The sequence below is a fragment of the Carassius gibelio genome, chromosome A1 (genome assembly GCF_023724105.1).
Source record: "Carassius gibelio isolate Cgi1373 ecotype wild population from Czech Republic chromosome A1, carGib1.2-hapl.c, whole genome shotgun sequence".
Taxonomy (NCBI): Eukaryota; Metazoa; Chordata; class Actinopteri; order Cypriniformes; family Cyprinidae; genus Carassius; species Carassius gibelio.
In genome coordinates this window covers 25,019,355-25,044,599 of record NC_068371.1, presented here as the reverse complement: position 1 = coordinate 25,044,599, position 25,245 = coordinate 25,019,355, and the positions used below count along the sequence as shown (strand labels likewise).

Sequence of the window (25,245 nt, the reverse complement as noted above, 5' to 3'; positions counted from 1 at the left end):
CAACAGGGTAGATATGATATACTTAATTTAGCCATTGTCTTAGGTTCATGACTTAGAAGGAGAATTTAATGGCGATATTTCAACTGTCTGGTTTTCAAAAATCATCTGTTTATTTTACAAAGTCAACAGGGTTGACTAATAATAGGTAATCCCCTACTGACGTCTACGACGATAATAATGTTAATCGATAATTCCGTTTATTGCTATATTGCTCGGTATTTATCACGTGAGCAGGAAGCTCTCATAGTGAAAGGAGTGGCAGTCAGGGGAAGTATTCAAATTCAGTTCTCTGTAATTGTAAGTAAGCGTTGCACATGCATGAGTACAGGGAGAGTGGAGATGCGCGCTGTCAGTCAACCGCGCTGTGTGGGGCGGTCTCTGCTCAGAAATGTCTGAATATGTCAAGAATCACTTCAGCTGCCGCACGCTTTCAAATAGCAATCCATTGCCGCTACGAAGGAAGAGTTTCACATATGCCGTTTAGCTTCATAAGATTATGAGGGATTCCTTTGCGATTGCGGTGCGTAGCTTACAGAGCAAAGGGGTAAAGGAGGAACAGTTGGAGCGCTGTCCAGGGTCCTGAAGTCAAGAAGCCAGAGGTGCTGAAGAGAGCATAGGCATTCACAGAGGACTGTATGTCTATGCCAAACAAGCCTTGAGATGACTCGGAAAAGCCTGCGTCCTGTGGCTGTCTGGGGATTCGTTGCGTGGGAAATAGGAATTCTGTTGAGGTAAGAGCAAATATTTTCCCTGGTGGAGGAAAGAGTAATGAAAGGAGATTTGTTTTCCCCCTTACAATTTTGTGTGGGGATTCAACATCACATGAACACTTCCTCTGTAGCTGATCGTTACTGAGCTGTGGAGGTTGTAACTATCAAAATAAAAAAAATAAAAAATTGTTTCAGCCTCATAGAGCAACAATACAGAAACCTACGCAGTTATGAAAAATTATCGTGTCACCACTGTGTTCGTTACAGCTATTGATGGGGTTGGTAAAGTTTTTTTTTTTTTTTTAAGCAGCTTTTCTAAGTGTAACAGGTGTTATCTTCCTATTTTAACTTAAAGCTCAGGAATCAACAGTATTGTTTAGTGAAATAAAATGGACTTTTCACAATTTATATAATTAGGAATAATGATATTTTGGATAAATATTAATAACACGTTTGTGCCCAAATGTTAGAAATGTGAAAATATTAAAGGGAATAGAAAACAAAATAGATGTAATATGTAAAAAACTTCTTCCATAATTTTATCTTCCTTCACATACAATTAAAAAAATTGATTTTTCAGTTCAATTTATGTTATTTTGGCACTCCTTATAATACTGTACATCCCAGTGGAACTTTACCTTCTCATGAATCCTGAATGATATACATTCATAATTTGGGTGATTATTTTTACTCTGTCTATACTCTTTGCCACCACCCTTCAGTCTAACCTGGCTCCACTGGCACTGGCACAGGCGAGAGTTCTGGGTCCCTTTGAACTGAATTGAATCCTCACAATTCTTTTGTGTGATGATGCTATGAATTTTTTATGTTTCATTTGTCATGATCCTTAGGCCCACGCAAGCGTAACACCTTGCATTATTGATTCTATGTTGCCTTGGTATTGGTTGCCATTCAGTGATCCTTGAGGGAGAGTTTTTACCTAAAGCCATTACTTAGGATATAGGCTAGTTTTCAAAGAAAAGCAGGATATAACTCATTCCACAATTCAGAACATAATTCAGAAAATTCCACAATTCAGAAGTAATTACAGTGTGCATGAAACATCCATCATTGACACTTACTCTAACTTTACAATGTTAGAGTGTCTTTTTTTTTTTTTTTTTTTTTTTTTTTTTTTTACTCACCAGAAAGATTAATCTTTAAAGAGGGAAATATTTATGGATAGTAACGAGCTTAAAAGAGGAGGTGGAAGAGGAGTGTCTGTTTGATGTCATGCAATAACAATAGTTCAGCTTCACTTCAAAACAGTTGCAGTGTTAGCAAACAATGTGTTGAGTGGTAGTCTTGTGAGTTTCATCTCAATGTGCTTATATCTTAGTGAAGATCTTTGTGCAGAGATTCTATCTGCAGGCTCTATAGACTGTATTAAGCATCTCTTCGACTCTGTCTGATTTTCATATAGAGTTTGGTAGTTGATATAGGTTATAGTTTTCTTTGATGATTTACATTCTTTGATCCACTTGGATTAAAATGCTTGAATAAAAATGACCACCATCGTATATACAATGTATACTGACTTTGGTGTACCATAAATACTAGCACATACTAACTCATCAAGATACCCTCAGATACCCTGCAGATAATTTAATGGGTGATGTATTGGTTCATTATCAGTCATCACCAGCTGTACAATTTCAAATGATTTAAAATGCCTGTTTCCTATAAAACAAAACAGTTGAAAAGTATTAAAATTAACTGGATTAAGTAAACTGTGTGCCTTAATTAATGTTATTCTACAGTATACTGTATATCTCATGAGCAACTGGTATGTTTTAAAGATGTTCCCGTTTCAGGTATATACCAGAGGTGATGGCACAGTTGTTATTTTTTGGATCCTTAAGACACTATTTTATACTGTTTTTATTCATATTTCAAATAATATTTAGAATGTTATTTTTTTCATATTTTCGTTTAGTTCAAGTTTAATTTAGTCAAAATATTAGTAATTATTTTTAGTAAGAGTGTTTTTGTCACATTATTTGTTTATTCTTATTCTTATTTTTCTTATTATTAATGATAATAATGTTTATAACATTTTTATTTAAATAGTTTTCATGACAACTTCCCACAACTTTACTTTTTACTGAAGCATATATTCAGCCATATCAAACCATATCAAAAGTCCTCACAACATCACTACAGATGAAAACACACACACACACACACATACACACACATCAACAACCACAATAAAACAAACATCCCCAGCACGCACACATTTAGCATTTACACACTGAGAATGAATACAGAGTGATATTTCAGCAGTCAGTTTATTCTCAGAGAGGATAATGGAATATGGCACCGCAAGGTGTTGTGTTCATATCCGACACCACTCAGCACAGGTTTATATGTCTCTGCTCTATACTAGCAAGTCATTATGTGACTCTGGGCTGACATGGATTTGAATGTGTTGTTGTATGTGTTATGAAGAACAAAAAGGATCAAAATTGCCTGTTTAGTGCCCCAAAGTCATGCTGTCATATCCTGTTTTGTTGGACATTGAATATTGTCTTAGTTCCTTACTTGTCGGTGGCTTCATGGATGACTAAACTGATTTCTCAATAGCTTTACCAACCCAAATAAGGGCAACAGGGGTTATCTGTCACACGGGGAATTTGTCACAAGTGCTATAAGTAAAAACCCTGTTTTTGGCAATTTTTACACACATTTTGAATGAAGAAAATGTAATCATTATGTTATAACATAGTTGAAAATTATCTTTATACAAAGTTCGGTAAATCCCAATGTCCTTTACCAAGTACATAGCATAACTTATGATTAAAATACTTTCAACTTACCCCATATAGTGTGACAACTGCCATGGGCCATGGTGTCACAAAAGGTCTGCATGCTCTTTTTTCCCTGATTAATAGTGGTGAAAATGTGCTTTAACGGTAACTGAATTTCAAACATAAGAGGAAGTCAGTATTCACTGGGATGAAAAGTGTAACAACTAGCCCCAATCTTGTTTGCAAATATTAACTTTGCCTTTGTATTGGCAAAGAAAGAACACTTAATCAATCATAATTTGACACAGAGACACAGAGTAGAAGTAATTAGTATCTGGACTGAGAATTACACTGCACTGACAGTTCACAAAGACTGACTTATATTATTAATACTGACATTTTCATTGCAGGTTCATGGTTTGAAGACAGTGGATTTAATTATGTGCAGCTATGTAATAGAAAAAAAAAAAACAGTCTACTGTTGTGTCTTTGCTTCTGTGATCAGTATTCATAATTACTATTCAGTGTGGGGAAATACTGCATACATAATGAATTTAGAAAGATTGTTTTTTTGTCAACCTCTTATTTATTTATTTTTTTATTAGGGGAATTTTGTGGCAGCAGTCCTGCCAAATAAAATAACTTGACTGGACAAAGACAGACTAATATCAGCACTGGACCAAAGAAAGTGGTCACTGTGCATCAGTGTGTCATCTGCCCCAAAAGAAAGACACGCTGATGCTAAGCAACCCACCTAAAATACCCAGATGTTTATCAATATTTTAAAGTGTGATATGTCTAGAATGCCTATTTGAAATACCTATTATGCTCTTTCACAAAAAAATGGGATGGAATAAGTACCTTTTCTACTTAAACCAGGCTCAGGAAAAATATGTGGATGTGGCAACGTTTTTGCTAACATTATATTATGTTACTTTTTGAACATTTCACAGCAGTTTCAAAATTAAATGTCCAGTGAGTGGGATAAAATGTATGTAAAATTTTCATATAAACAGATAAATGTGACCCCAACATTTTATTATTATTTATCTTTTTGTATTATTATTATTTTATTATTGGTTCATTCACATATTGCAGCAGTTCGGAAATCAAATGCTGATGAGTGGAGATAAAAGGTTAATGCTTTATCGATGCTAAATCATCCACTATGGTAAATTTGTTTTAAAAAATAATGTTCATAAAAATAATGTTGTTGGTGTTTTACCATCTCTAGTGTTCATTTCAAATGAACACATTAACAAACTGTACTGTACACTGTACATATAAGTACCTTTCTATGGGAAAATTACGGTAGAGGCATGTTTTCCAATGAGCCTGATGCATGTCTCTGATTTTCTCTCAGTGATAGGATGTACTGTAGCAGTGGTTAGAGGTGATAAAAGGAGTGGGGTGGGTGGGGGGGGGCTGTCTGTGAAATAAGACATAACAAGACTGTTGATAATTGAAGATAATGCAAAATGCACACACACATGCACAATGTAAAGCCAGATGTTCACATTTGCACTCCTCTTGCTTTCTTTGTCATCTGCTGGAGTGTTCACTGGAGCGGAACGTTCCAATAGATGACAGCGGCTCACCCCCAAGCGGGAAGCGCACCTCATAGTTTCTGATTCCTGCCGTGTGCATTAGGACCAACTGGCCAGCCTTACCCTCTGGCTCTCATTCTTTAACAAACCACGTGGCTTCTAAAAGCACCAACGCTCTCTTTTTCTCTACTTCAAGAAGTATTTTAGTCTTTTTCGTTAAATCTGTTTCACTACTCTGCCTCTACTGCCAGTTTGTGTATTGTGAAAGGCAGATTAGGTAGCTCCTGTTGCATTATTGATAAGATTTTCTCACAAAGCATTGATTGCGCTTTGAGTTATTCTGCCATTTCTCCGAAATCCAGAGAAAGACACAGAAGAGAGGGAACCCTCTTTTAAGAAGCTTACAAATGTTTCTTAAAGATTTTCTGTATGGGGAAATCGTCTTGGAGTAAAATCGAAGTACTGTAAGTGCTAGGTTAAAACAAAAAGAACACATTTTGACCGAATTATTAAGAACTTAAACTGAACACATTCTAATAAAACATCTGACACTTCATTCTCTAAAAGGTAAAAGCGTACAAAAGTAAACAAACACAAGTACTCAGCAGTTAGGGTATCAGTGGTGCTCTTGTGATATAAGCAGTTTAAAAAGAATTTAAATTTGCATGTATTATCATATTCCGATGCTCTGAGAAAAATCGCACAAATCGTATAGTGTGAATTTATTACAAAGAATGCTATTGTTCAAAAGACAGGGGTTGTTAATTTTTATTATGATTTTTTTTTTTAAAAGAAGTATCTAACTCTCACTAAAACTTCTGATGTATTTAATGAAAGATATTAATGCAACTTTTGAGTTGTAGTCTATGTCTTTGGTAAAAAAAAGTATATATACATACGTATATACAAATATATATATATACATACATGAAAGTGACAAGAGACGTGACATTCAGCCAGGTATGGTGACCCATACTCAGAATTTGGGCTCTAAAACACCATTAATATTATTTGCAGTTATGTCAATACCAAGTGATGAAGCAATGGTGTGGTGGTGAAGTACAGCGAAAACAGCTGCCAGGGGATCTATTACCTGATTTTTAGGTGAGCTGGTTACGGTTTGCATATAGTTGCAAAAATAAGCCATAACTGTGACATTTGAGCTGCCAGTGTGGCAGTTGATGCGTGAAGCACAGACCTCTGTCAGACATCAGTGCCACTGCTGTCACATTCTGTGGAGTGTGAGCTCCTGTTTTTCTCAGCTCACGCTTAGTAAAGCTGCATGTATTCCATCAATATAAATACCTCTCAGCTGGGCACGCAGGAGAGCTCTTCCCTGTCCATTTAGCTTGTTTTCTATTTCCATTTGGCCTGACAATACACAGACTAACCTGGGTGAAGTTTTCATCTTGTAAGAATGTTTGAAAAACTAAACGTACAGAATTTTATTAATTCCATAAAAGCTATTCTTTGTTTGGTAACACTGTATTTTTGATGACCACTGTGAAATTTAAGGGACAGGTTTTAAAATATTGTGCTGCTGTGATGCAATGCTTTGAGCTGCTGAAGCCAGATCCACATATAGTGAATGGTGAATTGTGCATGTAGCTACACCAGCACCAGATTAGAGCTTGAGCCACTGTGGCTGTACTGATATACAGCAGAGCCCAACATACTTTTTTGCTGCTAAAACTCAGGTTATATTTACATAGCAATTTAACATCAGAGCATTTTTATTACAATCTGAGGCCCTTCATTAGAAAGACCCAACAAACACAAATCATAGTAACTGTGTAATTTCAAGTTCAGCTGGTGGAGGAACAAATAAATGTCTAAAAAAAACTGCAGGTAATTATAACCACATTTCAATATATTAGATTCATTTTTTCAACAAAGGAAAAAAAGTTGCATGTTGTGAGAGAGAGTTCAAATCAAAGCAGTCTGCATGTCCGGTTCACGAACGAATCATTCAGTTCACCAAATCAAACTGAATCATTTTAAACGGTTCGCATCTCTAATACGCATTAATCCACAGAGGACTTAAGCTGTTAACTTTTTTAATGTGGCTGACACTCCCTCTGAGTTTAAATAAACCAATATCCCGGAGTACTTAATTTACTCAATCAGTACACTGACTGAACCGCTGTGAAGAGAGAACTGAAGATGAACACCGAGCCGAGCCAGATAACGAACAATAGACTGACTCGTTTGAATGAGAATTCAAACAACTATTGTGATGTTTTTATAAGCTGTTTGAACTCTAATTTTAACAGGACCCATGGATAGAGTATTTTATTTTTAATTGTTTTTAATTCCTTTAACCATGATTTTCTTCAGGTTTTGTAAATTAAAGAAAGCAAGTTAAACATAAAACAAGAAATAGTAGACCCCTAGTGGACATGCAGTAGACTGGATTTAGCAGCCTGAATCTTCTATGAGAACCATTACTGTTCTCTTGCTGTAGCTGCTGGAGGTACAATGTCAGCACCAAAGAGCCACTTAAAGTGTTGTGTGTTGGGATGCACCAACAAACATAGGAGTCTCAATAGACCTCTGAGGACACAGTGGTTACATTTCATCTCTCTGCAATATGATTTCGAAAATTGAAAGCTTTTACTTCGATACCATCTTGTCTGTTCAAATCATGTTTTGATTCCCTTTGTCCAGTTGTTTTGAGAATTATCAATGACTCTTTGTGAACCGTTGTTGTGCCAGTAGCACTTAAAATTGCTGCTGTCACCCCTACACCAAAAAAACTTACAACATAGACTTTGATAATCTGATGAATTTTCTTCCCATCTCTAATCTTCCAGTCCTTGCCAAATTTTAGAACAAACAGTGGCTTCTCAGTTGCTTTCCCATCTTTTCTCCAATGATCTTTTTAAACTACTTCAATCTGGATTCCGTAAACTCAACAGCACTGAAACAGCGTTAGTTAAGGTCACTAATGACTTATTAATGGCTTCTGATTCTGGCCATCTAAATACAGATTCTTCTTGATCTTAACCCTGCTTTTGACACTATAGATCACTCTATTTATATCACCCGTTTTGAGACTATCTTTGGAGTTTCGGATTCTGCATTAAAGTGGTTTAAGTCCTAACTCTCTGATTGCTAGCAGTTTGTCTTTCATTTTTATGCTGATGACACTCAGATCTACATAAATTCAAAACCTGATGTCAATATGCCTGTGTCTTTTCTTTCTTAATGTTTTACTGAGATTAAAAAATGGATGTCTGAAAATTTTCTCTGTCTAAATAGTGACAAGACTGAAGCGATGCTTATTGGTTCACCTCCTCACCAGTTGTGCAAATCAGAGTCCATAACCTTAAGTGTGGATGGCTCTGTTTTACAGTTTCAAACTAAACTAAAAAGTGAGTGATATTTGATGAAACATTTATAATACAGTCTGATGCAGTCATAATACATAATACAGTTTTTTTTAATCTCAGAAAAATTGCCAAATTACGTACCATTTTGACTTTTTCTGTAGCTGAAAAGTTAATCAATACCTTTGTTTTTCTTGTATTGATTATTGTAATGCTTTGCCTGCTGGAGTTTCTAAAGCTACCCTAAGGAAATTATAGTTGGTACAAAATTCAGCTGCTAGAACTCTGATTAAGACCAGTGCAAGGAAGCACATCACACCTATCATGGAAAAATTGCACTGGCTTCCTGTTAGTTTTTGTATTGATTGTAAAATTCTAATGCTCATTTATAAGGCCTTGAATAATTTGGCTCCTCAATATCTGTGCAAGCTTTAACCCCCTATACCCCACGCGTGCTCTACGCTCTTCTGAAGATGGTCTTTTAACTGTTCAAACAACTCGGCTAAATACCATTGGTGATCGGGCTTTCTCTTCTTGAGCTCTTAAATTGTGGAATATCCTGCCCTCTGAGATTAGGAATGCAGAATCCCTTAGTGTTTTTAAATCATCCTTTAAAACTTACTTTTTTAGGGTAGCTTTTATGTGATTATATGTGATTCATTTGTTTTCTATTTTGCTTTGAAATGCTTTTAAAGGTGCGCTATAAAAAAGTTTATTATTATTATTATTATTATTCCCCACACACACACACACACACACAAAAAGAAAAGAAAAAGAAAACGGAAAAGTCCTTTACTTTGAGGTAACACTCTGGGGATATCAGGGAACAATTTGAAATATTGTATTAATGCATTCTATGGCACCTTTAAAATTCTCAGACTGCATTCTCTGTAAACGATTCATGCACTGCAGCCAGAATTTGACCAAAAGAAGTCATCTTAAGAGGCAGCATTCAAATACTTGCCTACTCATTCAAAAATGTTTTCGTAGATGGAGCACGCCGATAATGCAGCATTCAAGGTTAAGATAGGAGAGCTAAGCTATTTATTCAGCAGGTATACCTGAAATCCTCTTTCTCTTTGTTCTCAATGCATCTCATAAATCTTATCATCAGTCTTTTTAGATCTCCAGTCCTAGGCCGGCATGCTATGATACTAGTATAACAATGTTGGGAGTGCAGCTAAAGGGCAAAGATCTAGAGGTTGGGTCACAAAGAAACATAAATAACATAGACCTTATCAATATAGTAAATGTTGGGAACAATGTTTATCAGCCATGCCTCAAACATCTGGGGATGAAATTCAGTGTTCTGGAAAGCGAGTGATTTATCCAGTCAGTGAATTAACTATCTGAGTGAAAAGGAAATGCAGACCTGGAGAGTAGAGAATGAGAGGGAGGATCCCAGGGGACTCTGTAAGTGGTGTAAAACATTAAGTGCATTAAGGAGTAAAGAATGTATTCAATTACTCAGAAACACTGTTTAAATTTAATAGCAGCTGTATATAGACATATATTTACTGACAAACAAAGTCTCAGTTCTTTCACCATTCAAAAAAGACATTGAAAGAGATTGAAAGCATGTCAGGAATCAATTTGTGTATTAGAACTTGTTCCGTAATGATAAGCTACAATTGCCATGTCTGTGTTAGTTATAAAGAGAAAGAGCATTTCTGTCACATAATCAGATATGTAATATTTGCATTCTGATTGGTAGCATCCAGTAGATCTCTCCTGCTGAGGAGCTCCCAGAGGACAAACGCAGAAGGGAGCTTTCAAGTTTAGCAATTTTTCGTATTTCAATAAACCCAGACTGCACAGGGTGGCTCTGGGAGAAATAGGACAGTCTTCTAAATTTGGCAGCTGCTTTGAAAACGTAGTGTGCCAAGCTACAAGCTACTCATAACAATTTAAATACGCAAGCTAAATTAATATTATTTAAAGAGACAGTTTTGAGTATAAAACTATATGATGATAATTACAATTTTTATTACAGCCTCCTTTTTTGACAAGTGTACAGAGCCCTGCACATGCCATGTAAGGAAAACATAGGCTAAATCATGTGCAAGATTTACTATTTTGTTCCCTCGGTTTATAAACTGTGCGCACAATTTACTAATTTGTTCCCTCGATTTGCTAAATTGCACACACGATTTATAAATCAAGAGAATTAATTAGAAAATTGTGCACACGATTTACCAAATCGAGGAATCAAAATAGCAATTGTGTGCATGTTTTATATACATTGAGGGAGCAAATTAGTAAATAGTGCACACAATTTATTATTCTTTTTTATTGCATGTCATGTGTGGGGCTCCGTACAAATGAGGGTTTCTGAATGCGCAAATAGATAGATATAAAGACAGACAGACAGAGAGCTTTAACATTTAAATCATTGGAATTATACACAAATAAATTACTGTATGCACAACACAAAAGTTCATGGGTACTTGGGACAGAATTGATAAGCATTTTTGTTTTGTGTTCTGTAGGGAAAACAAACTCTCACATATTTTGTTCATTTATAGTGCAGGCATCTGGTTGCACCCTCTCTTGGTTGTATAGATGCCAATCATGCCATAATAATAGCAAAAAAAAAAATATAGTATTTTTTTGTGAACCCGTTAATAAACGCAATAATAACAATAATAATAATAATAATCATTATAATAATTACTATTATTAAATTATTTAAAAAAAAATAACCGATCAATACATAAGTATATTCATACTATTGTTCTGTACAATAAAAATAAAAAAGTAATGTACCCTAATGTAATGATACTTTTAATAATATAAATTAATAATTTTATAGAACAACAGTAAAATTACAATACAAATATTTCACAGGTTGGAAAATGCAGAAATCAGTTTAAAAACAGAAAAATCGCATCCCTGCTAATTTGTTGTTTATTTTATAAATAAATATTGTTATTATTAATTTATTATTTGTACTCTTTTTGACTCTATGGTTTAGAATCAGTCAGCAGCTGTCACAGCAATACTCATCCATTAATGCTAAATGGCAAACCAAAGCTTACTATTCCAGTATCGAATTGTGTGGAATAGGGTGGCAACACATTCCCGTACACTCCATTACTCATTGACATTAAAGGAAAATAACTAGCACCTTAATAAGGAAAGACAGAATAACTACTCAAGCAAACCCCAGGCTGATGGCCAGTCTATGCCCATGAGCTAAACAACACGAGTTCTATCAGCATCTCGCACAGTACACAACACTAAAATGACAGTGGGCAACATTCAGAGAAGGTGAACCACTAGAGAAAAAAAAGGGACCCAAATTGTGTCCAGCCTCCTCGCATTAGTAGAGCAGGACAACACAGCAAACACCATGCTGACAGGACAGGTCACACCAATCCAGCAGTTTAGCTGTGGATTCACGTTAAGGGAGCCAGACGAGGGGTGGGGGAGAGGGCTGTTTGTCCCACAGCAATGACAGCCCAATGAGACTGAAGCCTACAGGGGGTGACAACAAAACTGCAGCTATACTCTCCTTATAATAACTGAGATAAAAATTAAGATAAAAAAAGATAAACACACACACACAAACACACACCCCGACCACTTTATTAGATACACGTTCAATTGCTTGGTAACACAAATTGCTAATCAGCCAATCACATGGCAGCAACTCAATGCATTTAGGCATCTAGATGTGGTGAAGACAACTTGCTGAAGTTCAATCCGAGCATCAGAATGGGGAAGAAAGGGGATTTAAGTGTTTTTGAATGCGGAATGGTTGTTGGTGCCAGACGAGCTGGTCTGAGTATTTGAAAAACTGCTGATCTACTGGGATTTTCATGCACAACCACCTCTAGGGTTCACAGAGAATGGTCAGAAAAAGAGAAAATATCCAGTGAGCAGCAGCTGTGTCGATGAAAATGCCTTGTTGATGTCAGAGGTCAGAGAAGAATGGGCAGACTGGTTGATAGAAAGGCAACAATAACTCAATTTACCACTCATTAAGATGCCATCTCTGAATGACAACACCTCGAACCCTGAAACAGATGTGCTACAACAGCAGAAGACCACATCAGTTCATGCTCCTGCTAAGAACAGGAAACGGAGGCTATAATTCACACAGGCTCACCAAAATTGTACAATAGAAGACTTGAAAAACGTTGCCTGGTCTGATGAGTCTCGATTTCTGCTGTGACATTCAGATGGTGGGGTCAGAATTTGGCATGAAGAACAAGAAGGCATGGATCCATTCTACCTTGTCTCAATGGTTCAGGCTGCTGGTGGTGGTGTAATAGTGTGGGGGGTATTTTCTTGGCACACTTAGGGCTCCTTAGTACCAACTGAGCATCGTTTAAAAACCACAACCTACCTGAGTATTGTTGCTGACCATGTCCATCACTTTATGACCACAGTGTACCCATCTCCTGATTTTTTAATGAAATAAATACAGCTCTGGTGGGCAAGAGAAAAAATATATTAAATGGTACTATACATAAAACATAATTAGGCACACATGCAGTACTGTATAAATGTATTTGTCTAATATCCAAGTATAGATGAATGTGTGTTGTGCTAGTGAATGAGCAAAGCACAAACTATAATAAATGTGTGTGGGAAAACAAAGCAATTTTATCATTCCTGAAGTAATTTGTGTAATTGAACGATATTAATGTATTAAAGAGGTGATCAATAAGCAACTGACATATTTCAGATACAGTCTACGTAGATAAATGTTTCATGTGAATTTGAGCATAAGGTGTCTGCTGGCATTTATTCTTGCCTGGGACTGAGACTGAAGTAAACCATGTGTGAATTGTAAGTGCTTTTCATTAAGTCAGACCTGTCACACTGTAAAGGTGAAGCTATAACTCTTCTTTTATACTGACTGAACTGTGAACTGATGTTTTCAGTTAATTGTCTAAGCCATCCTGTTTCTGTCTATCACTGATATGCTCCTTCATCTGTTTCTTTCATTCTTTCCATCTCTTCAAATATCAAGTGCCTTCTCCTTCTTCTCCCAATCTGTCTGAAGAACTGCCCTGTCCTCTCAACTTGTCTGTTATTCAGAAACTTTCTTTTATTTCTTTCTACCTTTCATATTCTGATATAACTATGCCATTAGCTACTGGTCTCATCCTTAGTGAGAGTTTGAACCAAAGCAATCAGGTCATCAATGAAAACAACATCTCACACAGTCAAATTTACACAATTAAAATATTTTTAAAGTAGCAAGCTAAATTAATATTATTTAAAGAGACAGTTAACTTTTGAGTAAAAAACTATATGATGATAATTACAATTTTTATTACAGCCTCATTTTTTGACAAGTGTGCTGAGCCCTGCACATGCCATGCAAGGAAAAAATAGGCTAAATCGTGTGCAAGATTTACTATGTTGTTTACTATTAAATTTATGAAAAAAACAAAAAGGTAGTTACAATGGCCAAAATCTAGGGCCACCAGCAATACTTGCAGGTAGACTGGTATATAAACACAAAAAAAAAATAATTAATAAAAATTTAATAAAAAAAGTAACTTAATTTAATATCTTAATTTAAATAAAGTGCAAAAACAATCATTGATTAATAAACAGAAAAAAAAGAAAAAAAAGCCTTTCCTTGCTTTAGTTGTTTTAGTTATAATATTTTACTTTAATTGTATTATTTTTGTTTGGCAGCTGTAGCTGCCAGTCATTTAAAAAGTTTTTACAGGACTTTTTTTTTTCAATGTAAAACACTTATTTTACAGATTAATTTTTCTGGTTTCAATTATGAGCATTTACTTACATTTTATGTTTTTTGTTTGGCAGCCATAGCTGCCAGTAATTTGACCGTTTTTTTTTTTCTTTTTTTTTTTTTTTTTTGTAAAACCAAAATTATTACAATGAAATCTCTAAATGTTCTATATAGAAACACTGCTATTTTACAAATCATTACAATCAAAAACCTTCAATAAAGTGTCAAAGCATGCTCAAGATGTAAAATTAACAGTTTTATTTGGAAGACAAAATACAAAGTCTGTACAAATGCCATATAAAATTACAATTTTACATTTCAGTTACATTTAAAATACTGTACTGGTGAAGAACATCAGTTTCATTAAAATGTTGAATTAAATATATTCACTTCCAGAATTAATATTTCCTGATAATGTACTCACCCCATGAAATTCAAGATGTTCATGTCTTTCTTTACTCAGTCAAAAAAAAGTTAAAGATTTTGTGGAAAAATTTCCACGATTTTTCTCAATATAGTCGACTTTAATGGGACCCAACGGGTTGAAGGTCCAAATTTCACTTTCAATGCAGCTTTCAAAGGGCTTTGCAAGTTCCCAGCAAACCCTATTTCTTGGCAGGGATCGTGTAGAGCTCTTTGAAGCTGAATTGAAAATGAAATTGAATATGGATATTTTTCTTGCAAAAATGCATCGATTCGCTAAAAAAGGCCTTTGTTCACCCCCTGGATCCGAGTGAGAAATGCGCTTTTTATTAAACCTCTCAAGGCCCGATGCAGTGCAACACCCACTGAGTGGCATCGAACAGCTTGAAAGATAAAGACAATTTTTAAAATTTAAAATATATGACTTAATTTTCATTTTTGGCTGAACTAACCAAATAATACTAATTAAATAATAGAAAATGTAGCACAAAACCCACCCTAAGGAACATAAACTAATTCAATAAATCACAATCAAACGTGATGTGTCACACAAGGACTTTTGGGAATGTCCTGTTTTTCACTGTAAATGATATGGTTATGCATAGTTTTTCCTTGCAAAAGCCATAAAATTGGCAGTATTTTGCAGTAATTATTTGTAATACTGCATTAAGCCATATACATTTTTTTCAGCATATAAGCTAACTTAGTTAACCAATTAACAGTTTTTTTAATGTAACATTTTTGCTGTATTTTTCTGTACAATTTACAAACATTTTGCAGCATAACGATCAACTCGCAAAGCTGAAATCATACAGAATGAGTTTTTTTTTTGAGAAAGTAAAAATGCACAAAGTTTCCTGTGAGGGTTAGTGTTAGGTGTAGGGTTGGTGAAGCCCGATAGAATATACAGTTTGTACAGTATAAAAACCATTACGCCTATGGGATGTCCCCACTTTTCACAAAAACAAACGTGTGTGTGTGTGTGTGTGTGAAAGAGAGATGGCCTGTGTGTGAACTGTTAGTTAACTTTACCATATGTTATTTCTGTCACTGATTTGTCAGTGCACTGAGGTAGAATGCAATCTACAGATGTCTGTATTCTCCCTTCTGTCTCCACACATGCACATTTATGCCATATCCTCAATCCCCTTAGATCGGCTTCAACATGAGCATCCTCTGTGACTGCCTCGCTCTGTTGACCACCATTGATGTTACATTGGCCTGTGGTTTCCATGGTAACCATATCAAGGCCTCTATTGGTATTGGTTGGAGGAAATGGGAAGTGTCAAGGACAATATATCTAGGACTGCTGGAAACCAGTTAGACACTTGGACCCAGAGGTTACTCCTTCCAGGGGTTCAAGAGAAAATCCATGGCTGATGGCTTTCTCTGGTTGGGATGATTCTGCCTAGACGAGGGTTTCAAGCTGAGACAGCGAGGTTGCTGGAGGCTTGGTTTTCTTCTGTTGAGAAGGAGCTTGGTAATAGGAGGTTTACAGTTTACCTACTACTCCTGGGAGCAAAGTTGGGATGTGCACTCTTGACTTCTCAATTCCACAGAGGAAGGACGGCCCACCAAGACACAATGGTCATAGCCAGAGGCTTTTACACAGATTCAGAAGTTGCTGTTAGTTTCAGAAGCAACGTCAGTGTTGGTTAAGGCCATTCCACACCACTGACATCAAAGGACTAGGGGTGATGAAAGCAGACTGTGTTAGGCCAAAACGTTGCGCTTGAACACATCGCAAACACACAGCCAGTGGCCCACTAGCATGGAGGTTTTGCAGCTGATTAAGTGTAGATAACTTTCTATACCAGCAGGTGGCAGTAATCTGTATTTGCCATTCAAAAAGAGGAAGCCAGAACTAGGACAGAACTACAACCAAAACCGTAAACAAAGCGGTGCTTGCTTACCATTCTGAATATGAATCATGTTGGTCAGTTAGTCTTCACTTTCTTCATTCCAAACAAAAATATTTGCTTATTGCAATTCCCAGATGCACAATTAGAAGAACCTTCTGTGAAAAATAAAGGCAGCTTTCTTTGATTTGATGTGCCATGGCCTTTAGTTTTAAACATAATCCACAACCTTGTTTTAAAGTTTCATAGGTTTCTACTCATAGGTTTCATAGGTTTCTACTCATAGGTTTCATAGGTTTCTACAGTTGGCATTGAAAGAAAGGTAGAGAGCTAATCTTCATCCTCTATGCAGTTCCAGCCAAATAAACGCTGAAGCTCCCCTCAAGATACATTTATTCACTGCTTGGTTCTAAACCGATCTAGTTTATCTTGGTCTCAGAGCTTTGAAACAACAGAACTCAAAGCCATAGAAAAATGAGAAAGAGGAAACCAGTGGAGAATAACTGGCAACTGAGTGTTCAAAGGAATGTCAGTGTCAACAGCGGTGAGCAAAGCTGCTCCACGCTGAGCAAAGCAGCCTCAGAGTTGTGAATGTGTGTGGATGTGTGTGTTTTTGTGTGCTCATCTCACAAGATGATTTTGCAGCAAGTGTCAGTCATTTTGTCACATGCTTTTAATTTTAATCTTACTGCCTGACCTCTGACCTATGTTCATCAGAAACTTAATGAGTGCTTCAGTATAACCATAAATAAAATTCCTGTAGATACAATCTTGTCACATTAAATAATACACAACAGACTGAAACTGTCACTGATTAAGTCAGATCAAGGTTTATGCTCAGGTTATTGCTCTGGCATTATGTTAACACCCACACACTAAACAGAAGTACAGTAATTAATAAATGTATAAATGTTATATGTGTATATATTAACAACAATATTTTCAATTATTTTTTTAGAATTTTATTTAAGTCATATTTTAAACATTTATTTTACCACACTGAATTTAATGAACAACATTCCCACCAGATGCTTTTGCTGTATTCTAAATTACAAGTACATTAAAATGATGTAGTCGTGTGTTATTGATGATTTCCTCATTTAATTTTAGACTACTGCACATTTTGCAAAAAGTGGCTGGTGGTGCAGTATGTTTCAGATCATCAGTGTCCTCATTTCCATGATAATTTATAATGATTGTGTCAAAGTGATAACTCATGGCTAACAAATCCTTTATAATTATCCCAGAAATGACAGGGCAGGCATAAACTGGATATAGCAAAGAATTCGAGGAGTAACAGGAATATAGGTCAGTGCCTTGCAACAACCATAAAACATATTGTATTTTATATTTAGATCAATTTTAGACAATAGATCCTTGTCATTGTCATGCTATTTGAGCACTATGTGCATAAATTTAATAAGTTGATAATAAGTTAAGATAATGATTAAATGGGGCATATATTTTATTTGCTTAGCTTGCAACCTTAGATGTATATTGTCCACTTCAGTGGGCAGTTGTGTACTTTTACTCTTACAAAATACATAAAAAATATGAAATCAAAACATTACAACAAGTATTTATTTGTGATTGTATGCATTATCTTTATGTAAAAATCTACAATCAAAAACTAGGAGGTTTAAAAAAATTTGGATGTTTCTCATGGATATTTGGCCACAGCTTTCCCCCCCTCCTCTGTGAGCATCTCACTCCTAATTTTGCACCTAATTAAGATGCAAAATAATAATAATAATAATAAAAAATGAATGAATGAAATGTCATGTCTTCAAATTCCTGAAAAAGCGCCTTGTGTTTTCATTAAAGGGGTCATTTGACGTTTCTAAAAAGAACATTATTTTGTGTATTTGGTGTAATGCCATGTGTTTCTGCGGTTTAAGATTCAAAAAACACATTATTTTTCACATAATGTATATTAATTGTTGCTCCTCTGATGCGTAAACATAAAACCATGTCTGCATTTGTGATCGGAGAAATGAAAAACAGCAAGTGCTACGCTACACTGTTCAAAATTGCATTTGAATAATTAGTGGCAAATTCTTTAAATATGAAAACTTACTTACAGACAAAGTTGGATTTGCCCCACTTTATAGAAACAGACATTAGCATTGTAGTCTACTCTTACAGGAAATAGTCCTCGTCTTCCGTAAAATACATCTGAATATTTGGGTTGGACTGTTCTGGAACAGTGTTGTAAATACAGCTTAACCACTGATTTCTAGTTGTCTCTTAACTTTATAAAGAATATCTCTTTGGATTTAAGACTTTAGTCTTTGCAACTTTATAGATCTTCTTTATGCACCAAGAGCTTGTAACACTCCAAGAAGAAAGGAAAAATTGTAATCGCATCATATGGTCCCTTTAAATCAAACAGATAAATTAAGTATCCTTCCCACAGCCTCCTTAAAATGAGATTCATGGGCAAGCATTTGTAGGCAACTTCCTTAAACCTAACCATGGACTATCACTGTAAGCCTGATGTGAACTTCTTTCTGAGTAACACAGGGGCGCTTATTCAACATATACATATAAACGCTTTTTATTAAACCTAACCCCAACACTGGGGTAAAAAAAAAAATAAAAAAAATAATAATAATCTAAAAAATAATCTGAAAACATAAATAATCCCTTAACTGATCCTGCCACCAGAACTTCATTTTACCCCTTCTCAAGAGAAATAATGCCTGACAAATTTTTGTCTTTGATTCATTACTAAAAGGATTTACGGCAGCACAGTTCTCCTTGTGTATCACAATACAAAGTTTTCTCTAGAGAGTTCAATCGCTGAATGATATTGTTATTGTTGTGCATTATACTAATCTTATAATATCTCTGTCTCTTCTGGTGGGTATTACAGTGCTAGCATTAATGCAATTCACTAAATCTCATGGATGGGCATCTGTTTCCAATCTGAATGTACAGACCTAAAACTATTTGTATTCTTATACTTCATATGTTGGAGTGAACAAAAGCTGCTTATTTTACAGTCTTGTCTAATTCCCTAAATGGAAAACCTGAATATTTGATGTCAGGTGCCATTAGTATAGCCTTTTACATCTGTAGCCTTTGTGACTGTCGTGGCTGATTTGCTAAAATCTTTCCTCATTTTATCTCTCTCTCTCTCTCTTTTTATTTCTCAGTTTGGTAGCTTCAAAAAAACTAGAAAACCCTCAAGGAAGAACAGCATCCATGTCGTCACCCTCTGACTTCCTTGACAAGCTCATGGGAAGAACCTCAGGTTATGATGCCAGAATTAGACCCAACTTTAAAGGTAGTACAAACCAGCCCTTTCTCCTTATCGTTTACTCAGTTTTTCCTTGAAAGTAATATATTGTGCTGTCTTTATTGGTCATTAACACCACGGTTTTTTTTATTTGATGTCTTTAAACCATTAGTTAAAGTAATCATTGGTGTCCACAAGATTTATACTTTTTAAAGTACAAAGCTAATGCAGACGCTATTTTGTTTAATTCTATGAAATGATTGTGTAATAATGCTACACATCTCCTATTTTCAGTTGCCTCTAGATGTTCTGCTATGACCCTGAGAGCATTAATTCATTATGCTTTTACAGAGTGGCCCTGAACCCAAACCATCTCAAACTATAAATCAGCCTGAGCTTTCTTCAAATTATTAAACTGGAAAAAAAGGTCCCTTCAGAAGCTCATTTACAGAAGCCACTAATTGTCAAGTAAAGGGAGTTTGAAAAGCTAAAAAAAAAAAAGGACAGAGAGGGGCAGTTTCGAATGGCCGAAACCTGTCTTTGGTTGTATAATGATACAAGCAGATGTATAAAGAAGCAAAACATTTCTTACAGTCTCCTAGGAAGTTAATTGCATATATCAGTATTGTAAGTAAAAAAGGAAATACATAAATAACGAGTGAAGCAGATCAAATTACCCAAAATTCCTTTTCCTTACATTACTGAATTATGCCTTGTTTATTCTTGATCATGACTTAATTTTCTTGTGATCTTAACAAAGCAAACATTTTACTGATTTCATAATATACAAGTATTATTTATTTATTTAGTTATTGGTCTAAAATAAAAATACAAATCATAAGAATATACAAATGAGATGAAACTATGGATAACATTATTTAATAAGAAAAACAGATGCATTAATGGTTACGGTATATTAAAGCAGACAAGTTTTAAATAGTCCATAAGTACTCACACATATATAATGATTAACCAGTGAGTCAAATAGATGTATCTTTGTCGAGAATTTTCTGTATTACGGCTGATTCCGCTCTTCTTTCCACAGGTCCGCCTGTGAATGTAACATGCAACATATTCATTAACAGTTTTGGCTCCATTGCAGAGACAACTATGGTATGTATTCCCTATCTGGCAATGATGCGTGCATTTTCATGCACAAATGCCCCATGGCAGTGTTTACTTTAATATAAATCACAGCAACATATTAGCACTGCATTGCACTAATAGTCTGTCATTAAAATTCACAGTTCAGACTTAATGGAAACACATATTCAAAAGTGTGTGTTTTGAATGCAGGGAACGTTTCCAGATGGTGTGAATGAATGAATGAATGAATGAATGTTTTTTTGGAATTATGGCATTTTACAACCTGAACTAACCTTGCCTTTGGCAGACAAAGGTTCAAATATTAATAATTAGTATGTGTATATAGCAATTTTTAGGATATATTACATTTATATTTGTTTATTGGATTATTTTCAAAAATGTAAAGACAGACAGACAGATAGACAGATAGATGTATTCAATGATCTGTGTGTATAAATTGCAAAAGCTTTAAAAAGTATTAACCATTGTTGGTTTACAAGTAGAGCTGGACACAACAGTGTTGGTTAACAACAACCCATGGGATGAATTACATCAGGAAAAGAAAAGGGAGAACAGTTCAGACAAGAGTTCATGCAGAAGAAAGCACTGGGCTCTGGGTCTCTTGTATTCCAGGTAGCCATATCCTGAAATCTCCAGACAATCAGCAACTGAGAGGCAGAAAGCAGTAATTGTTCTTACTTGTGCACTTCATCCCTACAGGGATCTTGTTTGTCCATTATATTCCACCATGGTTGAATAGGAACAGGCTCCGGGTGTGCTTAGAAATGGAACAGTGTGCATGTTGCGTATTATTTTTTTCTTTTCATTTTCTTTTTCTTTTTGATGTTTGGTCACATCTTACTCTGCAGACAGCCAAACAAACACACATTTAGGATAACACCCCATAACAGCCCAGATTTACACACAAGAACAAGGAGACGTGTTTTCTACACAAGTGTCCCAACATTTTTTTTTCTCTGAACACAAATGGCTCATCACACACTCACAGAGCGCCTTGTCACCTTCATCCCTTAGCTTGCTATGAATAAGTTATGTACTGTGAGATGGCACACTCACGCTGAAGTAATTATGTCTGAAGAGACGGTGCTTTTACCAAAGCTTTTGCCTCACTCTGAGTGGCCTTCTCTCCATAAATATTCCTTCCTTCAAGCAGGGTACCAGTCTGTTGTCATTTAGTCAAATAAGCAAACCGTTTTTTCATGATCCAGGGTACAGTTGGACTTTGAGAAAAAAAAAAAAATAATAATAATAATATAAAAAGGCCTCTCTGGCATGACACTATTTATTTTATTTTATTTTATTTTTATTTTGACCAGATTCATTAAGTTTTTCAAAAATATATTTAAAATCGAGCTCTGACACTGAATTGAATGTACCTCTTTTGTAATGGACATTTTTCTGTGATCAAAACTATTGTATGTCAGTGCAGGAAGACATTTTTGTTGTCAAATGACAAGAAAACTATAAAGCCGTATTCAGACATGATTAATTTTACATGGATAGATGGTGGAAACAAATTTTTTACCAGTGCTTCTCAGTGATTATGGTCCTGTCTGAATGTGCCATAATCATTATAGAAAATTTCAGTAAAGATTATGATGAATTTTACCTTCTGTAAAAAGTCCTGAAAAATTACCTCAGGAAATGCTGATCCAGTGCAAATAGACCAGCTGTAAATATGGATGTAAATATTCCTTAATTTCCTTTTTTAAAGTAGTTTTCAACACATTTTGAAGTATGAAGGTGCTTGAAGAAGCATTCAGTTGTGTTCAGGCAGCCGGACAAATCACAAACCACAAGTGTTTTCGGAATACGACGACGCATAACTTTCAGATAAAAAGAAAGTCTAAAGTACTTGGAAGGAGAATCCAATCCTTATTTAATTAATTAAATAGTTTGACTTTTAACTAAAGCTGCAGCCCCTAATTTTTTTGTTTAATAATTATCCAAAATAGATGTTGAAAACTATTGCATTATTTTAGCTCAATTCACAATGGTAAGCTTGTAATAAAGTTTTCTAATTTGAGTGTTTCGAGTAGGTTTTCATGGGAAATTTGAGCATGACACTGCATCATAACGTCACGTCTGTAAACATGAAGAAGTGTCCCGGCTAGTATGCTATATCGCATGTGAGGATAAAACATTTCAATGTGCAGTAATAAACAATATCCCTTAGATTTGTCGTACCAGTCTCGGTTTAAGGGTGAAGTAGAGAGTAAAAAGCCATGTAAAGGAATTCTCTCTAGATATGCTTACCCATATGTCACATATGGATTATAGTAACCCTTCCTAGATTCCTTGCCCTTTCCATCTGACCCTTGTAGATCGACTTCCCTCAGCATTAGGGCCATGGGATAAGCGTATAATCCAGGAACAAAGAAATCTGCATAACCAGACCTTTATTCTGGCCAATTCTCAGTTCCCAGACAGCTGATATTCATGATGACAATGTGACACCGTTTATATTTCTTCACTTGCCAATTTCTGTAAACTGTTCTCTAAAATGTAAGGAAATCAAAGGACATGACTCTCTAAACATCAGAGGGAAAAGTGTGAAAAATTCAAAACCTGGGAATATTCAAAAATTTGTAATTTTCTCATGTATTATCTTCCTAATTCCACTGCTTCAATCCACTTATCCTCTATTGTCCAATTATAAGGTTGTGAATGTCTTACCTCAAGTAGTTACAATTTCAAAACAATTTTTAAGAGGTTGTTGTTGAAAATCTACATATAGGACGATTATACTTTGGTGTTTGAAAATCTTTGCACATCTGCCAGTCCATGTGCTAGAAATCTGACATATTAATATCTGAGCAGCCCAGCTCTGCACACCAGCTGATAAGAATGATAATCTCAAGATTATCGTCAGCTTCATAAAGTGGAGTTACAATGGTGTAATTTGCTATTTTATCAACAAGGAACCAAAATATGTTTTTTTATTCCATGTCTACAGTGATTTTGCATGTCCGGACTGGTGTGAAACTTGATTTTTACTTGTAAGTGGCACATATGTTTTCACCATTACTCATTTAGGCAGAAGTTTTGGCAGAAGTTTTTAACATGCAGACTTGCCCCGTGGTTATGCTGACAACATGCAGGTTAAGTGTTTCAGTAGTCACTACCAAAGCAGTGAATGCATTGACATGGCTATCTAACTGTTACAGTATCTGCAGACATATGGCTATGTGATTAATCACTGGATTGTTGGCACGGGCGCAGAAGTCCCGCTTGAGTAGGCAATCACACAGCAGAAGTGTGGAGATTGCCATGGAGCCACTGAAGGCCTGCAGTTGGTTGAGCAATCGCAGATGCAATGCATGGGTTCTGCCAAGCTCCTCTGTACCAACCGCAAAGAAATGTGCAGAGGACAGAAATATCCACTAAGCTGATGACAAAGCAACAAAGAGATTGACAAAGCAGTGGTGTGACATCTCTAATGAAAGCAAGCCATGCTTCATCAGCTGAGATGTTTGCCAATTCAGATTTGTACTCTGTGAGTGTCAGCTATGTTCCTGTCAGCAAACCACCACAGTTAGATGTTTTAGAAAGTGAAGCAGAACACTGATGCATCCCTGAAAGGATGCAACACATTTATCATGAAGACGTCTATTTGACATCTGCAAGATGTATTTTTTTAAAGTGTTTGCTCATCTGCAATACGTCTCTGAGATGTTTATCAAATGTCAAATAGACGTTTAGAAAATGTCTTTTAGATGTATATGATTTAGAATGTATGTAAAACTGACATCTTAAATACATTTATCAGATGTGCTGTACAAAGCAGATGGTTTCCAGATGAAGCGATCTTTAACAAACATCTTGCAGACATGCATGTGCTATGGGTTATGTTTATTTAATGTGTGCTTTGGGATATGTTTATTTAATGTGTTTAATGTAAAAGAAAACAAAATATTGCTGTAAAAAATGGTATTTATTATTATGATAGACAGTGAACTTTTTTCATGTCAGCAGATAATATCCCATACTAAATATACCCACATGGCATCACTGAGATTTTTGGTGGCGTAAACAATTTATTCTGAAGCAATAGTGTTATATCAATTCTTACATACTTAAATCTGCGTGTTTTTAATGTATTAAATGTTTGTGTCATCTTTCATGTCAAATTCTTACGGTTGATCAAGATATTCAATATACACTATAGGACTGTTACCAAATTAAATTAAATAATTTACACAGCGAAATCACGAATGCATTAAATTATGTTATAAGATTAATGTTTTAATACAATTCTAAATATACAAATAATAAATGTTGGGAGAAAATGCATATTTTTATATATGGAACTAAACCGTAGGTGGTTTATTCATTCAAGCAGTTCCTTCAAAACGCAGAATCATTCAGTAACAAATATGCCTTGTATTGCTTGGAAAATGTTCAATACTTCTGTTCTGATCTTTGTCTGGAACCATTTTCGTTGGTGAAATATAACAAAACAGTCAATACTTTACTACCTTTGTTGAACTAAAATCAATGTAACATTTGCTATCATGAAAATATTCCACAAAATAGCCCCCTTGTCACGGTATGTTGCTTAAC

The 25,245-nt window shown here is 35.4% G+C and overlaps 1 protein-coding gene across 3 annotated transcripts in view; it reads left to right on the top strand.

Annotated features, from left to right (window-relative positions):
• The first annotated feature begins 389 nt into the window (after window positions 1-389).
• LOC128016548 (glycine receptor subunit alpha-3-like) overlaps window positions 390-25,245 on the top strand; it is a 49,191-nt gene continuing 24,335 nt past the window's right edge. For all 3 annotated transcript variants that reach the window (XM_052601157.1, XM_052601149.1, XM_052601167.1), the window contains exons 1-3: window positions 390-731; window positions 19,493-19,623; window positions 20,621-20,688. In XM_052601157.1, the coding sequence (XP_052457117.1) occupies window positions 661-731; window positions 19,493-19,623; window positions 20,621-20,688 (270 nt within the window). In that variant the 5' untranslated portion in view covers window positions 390-660. The remainder of the gene's footprint in view (window positions 732-19,492; window positions 19,624-20,620; window positions 20,689-25,245) is intronic.